The sequence below is a fragment of the Bidens hawaiensis genome, unplaced genomic scaffold (genome assembly GCF_021521415.1).
Source record: "Bidens hawaiensis isolate Kalapana, Puna unplaced genomic scaffold, B.hawaiensis_p1.1 tig00025380_1, whole genome shotgun sequence".
Lineage (NCBI taxonomy): Eukaryota > Viridiplantae > Streptophyta > Magnoliopsida > Asterales > Asteraceae > Bidens > Bidens hawaiensis.
This window is the reverse complement of record NW_027494053.1, coordinates 123,315-133,605: the sequence shown is the minus strand read 5'-3', so window position 1 is coordinate 133,605 and position 10,291 is coordinate 123,315. Positions and strand designations below refer to the sequence as shown.

At 33.7% G+C, this 10,291-nt stretch overlaps 1 protein-coding gene across 1 annotated transcript; it reads right to left on the bottom strand.

Moving 5' to 3' along the window:
• Positions 1-2,454: 2,454 nt before the first annotated feature.
• On the bottom strand, positions 2,455-9,978 carry LOC143571461 (bifunctional dihydrofolate reductase-thymidylate synthase 1-like). The gene is made up of 12 exons (XM_077056877.1): positions 9,907-9,978; positions 8,489-8,931; positions 7,264-7,636; positions 6,333-6,377; positions 6,160-6,225; positions 5,615-5,676; positions 5,439-5,513; positions 5,204-5,369; positions 4,412-4,535; positions 4,221-4,327; positions 3,637-3,763; positions 2,455-2,751 (listed from the first exon to the last, which is right to left on the bottom strand). Exons 2-11 carry the CDS (start codon positions 8,914-8,916, stop codon positions 3,653-3,655), a joined length of 1,557 nt encoding a protein of 518 aa, XP_076912992.1. The 5' UTR covers positions 8,917-8,931; positions 9,907-9,978; the 3' UTR covers positions 2,455-2,751; positions 3,637-3,652.
• Positions 9,979-10,291: the final 313 nt, after the last annotated feature.

Here is a 10,291-nt window from a genome sequence, read left to right as displayed (position 1 = left end):
ATAAGCAATCTCAAACACCCCCTAAATATAAAAGTTTGATGATAATAAATTAAATAATAGGTTTGCCCACTAAATGAAATAAAAAGAATAATTGAAAAGCCAATAATGAATGATTCAAAAGGGCTATAAAAACCACACCCACTCATCTTCACCTCCAGACCATAACACAAAAACAAAAGAACTTCCAAATGGCCACCACTCTTCCTTTTGCCTTAGTGATTGCTCTACCCAACCCTTAATTCTAGGATTCAACCATCAAAACACAATAACAATATGGAAAAACCAAACACCATTCACAACATCATCAAACTCTTGCAACTTATAGAGATGTTCATCTTCTCAGTATTGGTTTCATCTCAACTACCCTTGGCTGTTAATGTATCAACCAACTACTTCAGAAGAATCACTTTCACATCATTCAGTCCAAAATTCGTGTTCGCCATCACCAACTTTATAATATTGGTCCTGTTTGTCATATCTAAAGCAGAAGAAAACCGCGATGGCAGTGATGCATGCTACGAGTATGTTAAAAGTTATGACATGAGTGTGGTAAACTCTTATGATAATAATAATAATATGGACGTTGTTGCTAGTAACAAAAGAAAGCTGTCTAGAAGCAAATCAGAGGATCCCATAAAGACAAATCGGGTCCTGAGGCGGTCGAGGACGGAGTTAAGCAGATCAAACAAGGCGGAGAAATTGAGTGGTGAAGAATTCCGGCGAACGGTGGAGGCTTTTATAGCAAGGCAGCAAAGGATGTTGAGAGATGAAGAGTTCTCTCCTATGGTGTATATTGGTTCGTAGATTTCATTTTTCTTTTTAGTTTGAACATGTAGTCTAGTGATGATATTAATTATGTAAAGCCAGGAGTCGAGTTGAACTAGCTTCAGCTTGGGCTTGATGTTAAACAAGCTAGTTTGGTTCGGGTTGTTTATAGTAACAATTTTAAGTCTTTGGTTTAAACGCGACTCAACATGACATGTAGGCTAAAGTAAAATTAGTATTTAGGTTTTCTTTCATAGTGTAAATATAAACACACTATTAGGATCAATACTGTGGTGATCTTAGGCGTGGTCATGTACCATGTGGTGTAGATTTACTTGTAACTTATAAATATAATTATTTATAGATAAGTCAACAACTAGTTAAAACAAAATTTAATATTTATAGATCAGTCAACAACATTTTGTTTTAACTAGCGAGCTTCCTTTGGCTTGATTTATACTCTAATTCATTTTTTTTACATTTTTTTTAATAATTAATTAATTCAAATCAATAATTAATTTAGTTTTTTTATAGCGTATAAATAATTATAATTTAACAAATCATGTTATAGTATATTTAAATATCGATGTGTATAGTAAATTCATATTGGATTATATCAGTTTAAACTTTAAAGTATAGCAACAATAATATCCAAAATAATTTTTTGATAAACAATAAATATTTAGAAAAAATTTAAAAAAATATATTTTTCGATAACTTAAATATTCTTTGGAAATTTGGGGTTTTCGGATTTGAATTTGATATTGAAATTCACTCTTCAAAATTTTTAGATATCTAAAACTCCGAATATTCAAATTTGAACTCCCCTAGATAATATAACAAACAACAAATCTAACTTTTACTTTCATTAACAGTGAAGATCCTATACTAAAAGAAAACTAACTATGAATATGTTTTCGAAAAAAGTAAAAAATATTAATGAAACAAGAATGAGTATGAAACTAGAGGTGCAGAGAGTCGGATTTTTTTCTTCAAAACCTCCTCAAGATTTTATCAAAACCCATTCCACGTCCACTCAGCAAGTCAATTACCGGGAAAGGTATGAAACCAGTTTTAAAAGAGGAACGTGATCCATTCTAAGTCTGGATATTTTCAGGTTTTGATGGGGACTAGAGATTAATACGGCGAGTCGGGTGTAGAAACAGTTCCTCAATACCTAGTTCCGATTCAGGTTACTGTACCAAGTGTTTTTCACCTCTTCTTAGGGTTGTTCACGAGCCAAGCCGAACATAACAAGGGCGTGCTCGTTGCTTGGCTTGCTTCAAATCGAACCAAGTTGAGCAGCTCAAAATCAAACCGAGCCAAAATCGAACCGAGTATTTTTCGAACTGTATCGGGCGAGTTCGGAGCATTATTATTTTTCATCTTTCTTTTAAAACTTTTTTTATAAGAAACAAGTTTGAAGTTGAATATGATGTGCATGAAAATAAATTAGTAACTTTTTAAAAATAAACTAGTAGTAGCTTGCGATTTTTGATAAAATTGAAGTTTAATGTAATAAAACAATTAATAATTAAAATTTTTATTTAATATATACTTATTTTGTTAATTATCTTTACCCGACTTCTGATATAAGCAATAACGTATATTCGGTTTACCCGACTCTAAACCCATTTAACCCGAACCTTATCCGGGTTGGGTGGTCTAAACACAACACATAAACCCGATGGAGTAAGTCATAAGTCTTTTACTCTTTCTATCCATGATAACAAGGCCAACAAGGTACAATAACCCTAGCACAAAGTACAAGCCATAAAATGCTGTTTTAGTGTTTGGTTTTCACCTCACCATGTAACACAAGTTTTTGCCAACAGAGCACTTGTTACCAAAGCCAAGACATAAATAACATACCAAAATGCCTTAAAACCCGTAAACAATATCCCCGGTTTCCATATAATTAATAAGTTAAGCATATCCACGTCGTTATGTAAAAACTCGACGTTTACAGACCACGCATAAGTGTGCCTGCATCCATGTAAAACATTCTCAGTAATAAATATTTTATTACAAAATTGGTTTTTCACTGTAATAGACTAAGAGGTTATTTTTAGTCATTAATTCATGATGACAATTAGGCCTGCAAACGAACCGACTGAATCATGTTCGTGTTTGTTCGCTTAACTTCAACCGAACAAACGATCAAACACAAAAAATTAAATGCAGTTTTTCTTGTTTGTGTTCATTCATCATGAAAATGAGTGTCTAAGTTTTCGCATATGTTCGTTCGTTATGTATATATACATATATAAACAAACATCAGAAGCATAACTAAGCAAACACCAATTAAAAGTAAACATGAGCATAAATCTGTTGGTAAAAGTTTATTAACACTATGCTAAATTGCAATGGGCCTTGAAAATTTAAATGAATATGCAAACAAACGATCTTAAGGAAACATAATCTACGACCATAAACAGATGTTCACGAACATAACGAACAAACGAACCATCTATTCATGTTCTTAAAAACTAAACAAACAAAACATGTGTTCATGTCAATTCGTTTATTAAACAAACGAACATAACCAAACTTCCGTCAAACAGTTCAATGAACGTTCGGTTATGACCAATACTCCTAATAAACAATTAAGTGATTTTATCACAATCAGAATTTTTAAATTGTTTTGAAAAGACATAAATGCTAAATTAAGATGAAGTTACTTCTCTGCTAGAGATCACATTGCTAGTATGGACTATAATGAACATTTGGATTATTATAATCAAACTTCCCTTAATTATTCATAAACTAATAGAAACTAGCCATTTTGACCTTATACCCAACCCACCTTCAGCAAAAATGATATGTTCAAATATGAAGATTTTGAAGTGACTAAGAACCATAAGTCCTTACCAAAATCAGAAGAGCTCTATACTGCCATTGTCATTTGTATCTTCTGGTGCGGATTGTAACCCGTGAGTTCAAAATCATCCGCCACAAAACCATCTATATCCTTCTTCTCAGGATTGATCTTCAAAGTCTGCAGTCAAAGATGAAAACCGAGTCAAAAGTGATAATTTCAAGACCATACGTCATATGTGGCAAAATTTGCCTTAGTTTTACTTGGCCACAATATATGTTATTCGCAATCTTATACTACTGTGGGACACGCAGACTTTTCCACTTTCAATCATTGGTCTTTTAGCAACTTTTTTAATTGACCCAATATAGACCAAATACCTAGGGGTGTTAAATGGATCGTGTTCCCGGACTCTCGGATCCAACCCGAACACGACACGCTATCCACGGGTTGTCCCGAAACCTTTTAATTTATTTATTATTTTTTTTCACAAACTAATGCTTTAATTAAAATAATACTAAATATGTTCGACCCAAAACTGACGTGAACCAATACCATACCCAAACCCGCGGATTTCATGTTGTGTTTTCGTTTCGTGTCCGAAATTCGCACAAGTTACACAACACATTATGCTTACAGGAAAAGGTTTAGGAAGCTTCTGAAGCTGCTCCTGCAAAGGCCTCACATGATTGCTATACACATGAGCATCACCAACAACATGGATAAAATCACCAGGAACAAGATCTGTATGTATATATATTTAAAAATTATCTCTAGTCATTAGTTATCAACAACAGTAAACTAGTAACAAATTTCAAAATTATATACCACAAACATGGGCAATCATGCATGTCAGTAAGGCATATGATGCAATGTTAAACGGGACACCGAGACCCATATCTGCAGATCGTTGATACATTTGACAAGATAGCTCGCCTTGGTTTACATAAAACTGCATAGAATAGCAATAAGTTAAAACTCAAGGGTGCATGGAATCCCATGTTCCAGAATTATTAATTAATGTTGTAACTAATCGTATAAAACTTAATATTAAAGTTGTACGATCAATTAAACTAAATAATTTAAAATATTTTTGGAATTGGTATGCGTGAAACCGAAAAAACCAAACCCAAACTAAAAGCGACAGTTTGTTACTTTGTTTTATGTTTACGTAAAACCGAACTTTTAGTTCGGTTTCAGGTTTGCATGTAACTAAAACTAAAGAACTGAAACAGATTTATGGATTTTCATTTATAACTGTAAATTTTAAGTAATTTATAAGAACTTAAAAAATAATGTTACCTAAAAGATATAGCCCCCTTTAAAGTAATCATTTAATTATCAACCATCAAAAAGATTTAGGCCCAAATGCATTATTATTGGGCCAGTCTTATTTGACCTCAAAATTTCAATCCCAGAATGGTGAAACCAAAACAACAGAAAACCAAAAGGCGAAACCAAAAAAACTGAAATGGTTTTTAGTTTAATTTGGGTTCAAAACCAACCCGTGCACTTCGCTAATGAAAAGGATAGAATGAAAAAAATCTGATGTGTTGATATGGAGAGAGTTGCAGACACTAACAGACAAAAATATTAACAAATGATTAACATGCAATAAACCTGTGCAAACATGTGACAAGGTGGAAGAGCCATTTGTTTAAGATCAGAAGGATTCCATGCTGAAAGAATGATCCGACGGTCATTCGGATTATTTTTAATCTTGTTAATAACATCCAACAATTGGTCAAACCCTTGACCAGTGTACTCAGCATGCATGTCAGTATACCTGTAAGTGTTAAGAATGTGTTTATTATTTAATAAAAAACTCTGTTAATTATTAACTCAATATTCCAACCTTGCACCAAAGTGTCTCCACTGAAACCCGTATACGGGTCCCAGGTCACCTTCTTCTCTATCCACCAGCCCGATACTGAAAAGCAACAAAACATATAATTAATTTAACCAAAAAAAAAACAACAGCGGATAAAAAGTCAATTGGTCAAACAGCTAATTCTAAGGGTGTGGAATTGCCTGTCAAGATAGTCTCGAGATGCGTTACCGTCCCAGATATGAATGCCCTTATCTTGTAAAACCTGATAATAATATAAAAGAATTAACAAAACACAAAAACTAAAGTATAATAATAATAAAAAAAGACACAATTTAGATTTAATATAAAAAACAAATCTGGATTCTATTAATCCTTCAAAAACACTCATTTACTCTTCAGCCCTACAAACTTCTTTACAAATTCTTACAATTCTACATTATCAACACATTTTAGTCTTTACATTTGAAAAGTGATCAAACTATTTTTTATAGCTGACGAAATTATTTTAATAATTTAATTAACGTATTATGATAAACACATAATACTTTGTTAACCAAATAATACATATGAATTAAAATGTTGTAACTAAGAAATGGAAATGGTGTAAAAACTATGTAAATTAACTTTTTCAAAAGTAAAACATTACATATTTTTGCAATTTACTACATTTAAAATGATTTAAAATTAGAATAAACGTGATGTACAAGTCGTCAAAGCACGTGGTGTTTACTGAAAAACAAAGTACCTTGGCACTTGTTGATCCACTGATGAACCATAAAAGTTCTTCCACAACTCCACGCCAAAACACTTTCTGTACAAAGATATATGTCAGAGAAAAAAGTAAAATAAAGTTATATATTTTTTGGTCACTGAATCTTTAAGTAATAAGTAGAAACATGATGAGAGAAGTGTGCATGCCTTGGTGGTAAGCAGAGGAAAAGACTTTCTTAAATTGAACCGCATCTGTTCAAAACAATTAAATGCATCACAAACAGAACTTAAAGCATCCTTTCATAGATATAAGTTCATTTAACCTAGGCCTAGCAAACTAGATAGGACAGGTGGGTTCAGGTCAGGGTCAATACAGGTTCGGAGTAAAACGAGTTCGGGTCAAAACATGCCGCATAAAAAATTATCAATTTTGTTCGGGTCGAGACTATGGCCAAAATGGAGTCCGGTTGAAATGAGTCAATTTAAAAAAAAACTACCAAAATGGGTTCATAGGCGATTTTTTTTAAGGTGGATCTGTAAACGAGCCCAACATGCTCGTGAGCTACTCGACGTCAGCTCGTTAAAAGCTTGAATTGAGCTGGGTTGAGCTTGAGCCTTAATAAGCTTGTTTAATAAACAAGTCCGTGCCTGGACTTCACCTATTGAGCTTGAGCTGGCTAGCGAGCCTACACAAGCATACTATTTGTATAATTTTTATTTAATGAATTAATGTACTATATATAATAATATTTATTATAAAATTAAAATAAATATAACTAAATAACAAATACTATGTTATATACAAAAATTACAATTAAAAAACATACACGATTATAATTAAAAATGTAATTAATTAGAAAACTATATACGCGAAAAAAAAGCTTGATACGAGCCAAGCTCGAGCCTAGTCAACATCGAGCCTAGTTGAGCACAAGCTCGGTTTGGCTCATCTTGTTTACACCCGTATGGAGGTGGTTGTGGCGGGGCCCATGGGTGGTGCTAACCCGTTTGGACCTTTTTAAGTTAACAGGCTTTATAATAATTGCCTGTTTTGAAAGTTAAGATGACCCATATACTATTTACGTTTGTCCATAAGAAAAAAACAAAACACCATTAGACAAATCAAAACTGAAAGTACCTGACAACCAAATTTTGACAAAGTACCAGTACCCGTGTGGTCACCCTTTAAAGCACCGTTAGAAATTATATCCTCCACCAGCTTCAAATAAAGGTACTCCTGATGATTTTCAAAAATCTTTTTAGGCAAGAAAGAGTACATCTTTGAATCAGACAAGAAGCCATTAGTTCCAACAGATTCTTCAACTACAGAGCTCTTCACACGAACATATGTGGTAAAACAATGACGGATTCCATTCTCCACTAGCGGGAATGAGGAGTACCATGGTTGGAATTGTGAAGCATCGACAGACGGGATGAAAGTGTCACAATCGATGTCGGTTTCAATTTCAGTAATATGGATAGCATCACATCCGGGTCCGTTAAGGGACTCTCTGCAATGAAGCCGAAGCCAGTAGTCAAACACAGATACGACACCAAAAAATAGGGGTCGGTTTCGGGCTCAAACCAAACCGAAAATTCGATTTTTGAGTTTTTGTAAACGGTTCAGTTTAAGTTTTGTCAATTTTCAGTTTTGGTTTCACCATCTGGGCTTAAAATTTTAGGTTGCGAAAAATTGGCCCAAAATAATGTACTTGGGCTTAAACTTTGGACATAAATGATAAATCCTTTTGTTAGTTAATTATTATATGTGTGCCCCCAGATATGTGGGTTACATTACTTGTTAACGTCTTACAAATTACTTAGCATTCAAAATTAAAAAATGAAAATCCATAAATTCGGTAGTCAAGCACAGGAACGATACTAGGGGTGTAAACGAGCCAAGCTGCATGTGAGCCACTCGAGATAGGCTCACTAAAAGCTCAAATCGAGATGAGCTTAAAAGAACTCAAGCACGAACTTGATCCTAAAAATAAGCTTGTTTAACACCGGAACCCAAGCTTCACTTATCAAGCTCAAGCCGAGCCGCGAAACTATACGAGCCTCTTATCGAGCTTAAGGCTCAAGCTGGCTCGCAAGCCTAAACGAATCTCTTATTAATTTATTCTATACAGGATTATGATAAAAATAACTAAATAGTATACGCTGTAATATATAAAAACTATAATAAAAAATATATAAAAGTAATTATGAATTAACTAATAATAAAAATTACTCATAACTCACGAGCTGAGCTCGAGCAGTGTAGACTAAATGAGTCAGGATCGAGCTCAGCTCGGCTCGTTTACACCCCTACACGATACCGAAAAACCTTAACAAAAACATACAACATTGTTTGCACAAACCTTAGGATCTCGCCGCCACCAATAACAAACACCCTCTCGATGGACAAACAATACGGAGACGACGCCAACAGTTCCAAAGCAGAAACCATGCTCCCACACATCAAAACATTCTCAGCAGTTGCAATGTCAAAGCTTCCTGAACGAGTCAAAACAACACTGAGTCGACCGGGTAATGGTCGATGCTCTAGAGGTATGCTTTCCCATGTTATCCTTCCCATTATTACTGCATTCTTCTTTGCTGGATCTGATGTGGTCATAGTGACGTCTTTGAAAAACTTAAGGTCAGAAGGCAGCTTCCATGGTAGTTTCCCGTCTTTACCGATACCCATTGCACGCGTGGCAGCAACAACGACTTGATAAGTCCGTTGAGGATCCGGAGGTATGATGGCTGTGCCATTGCATGAGCCCAAAAGAGTTTCGCTCGCCATGAATAGATTATAAGCCTGTGAGTGAGTTAGAATAATCAACAACAGAATTCAGAACGGTACGCGATAAGAATTTTAAGAGAAACTTAATCAGGGTTAACTTCATTATTAACACAAAGATACTTGTCAGAACAGCAAAAGTAGAATCTTTATTTCACAAAATTTGAGATACTTTATTTCCAGCATATCAATGACATGAACATACATATCCTAAATCTATCAGAAAGTAGACTCTAATTATAAAACACAAATAAATAGACATCAGCAAAAGGTAACCTCAAGCTTCCATATAAAATTTTGTAGCAAACAAGTAGAATGAATTTATTGTAAGGAATTAAGAATGAAGGTTAGGTGAGTAAATAGATGACTTCCAACTTTAAAAGTCCCTATAAGAAAATTTCATATAACATCAAATCAACAGAAATTGATGAATAAAACAGGCGATATGCCTTAAAATACTACAACCTACCTACATATGAGAATATAGGTAATTATATAGTTAGCTATTTACGATTAGACCTTTTAATCAAAAAAAGTGCGCTATGTAATGCAATTAGTAGGTAAGGCTCCTGAAAAATATTTAAACGAGTCGTATTCATGTTTCTAACTTGATAAGACCCGAATTGACAGCTTAAACCCTAAAGAAAGCGCAAGTGTAAAAGAAGTATAAGATAAAGCTAACTAGAATATTAAAATAACAAGACGCATTATCATCATCCATACTCAAAATTACAGGCAATGATAACTACTAATCAATCGTCATCCAAAATAACCTAATCTTAATCCTTATCAACAACATTATAATAATAATAATAATAATCAATGCAATTACCAACAACAACATAATAATCATAGTTAAATTAGTAAAACTTGAGTAATCGTAGATATTTGAGTGAAACGAGTCAACGAAAGCAAGCAAGCAAAATAAAGGTAAAAAAATCAGGAGGAGAGTTGAAATAGAAATGAAGGAAGTGAAAGAAGAAAGAAGGTTACCGATGGACGAGCGAAGCGTGAAATGTACGGAATAATAATAATAATAATAATAATAATAATAATAATAATGTTGAAAATTGCGGATGAGAGTTTGTGACTGAGTTTGGTGAAGAAGAGGAAGAAATTATAAATAGGAAAAAAAGGGTGAAACAAAACAAGCAGCGGAAAATTTAAGAGCCGGAGGAAAACACCACTTGTGTAAAATTTACAAGTGTCATTTCGCGAAATACTTTTGAATTGTTTCAACGCTTTCGAACGGGTTTAAGATTTCTAATATACATGGATTACTTTACCCGTTATACACCTGATGTAACTGCCATAACTTTTTCTATATATCTATCTTAACATATTAAGTCTATCTCAAATCATATAAGGATAGTTTGCT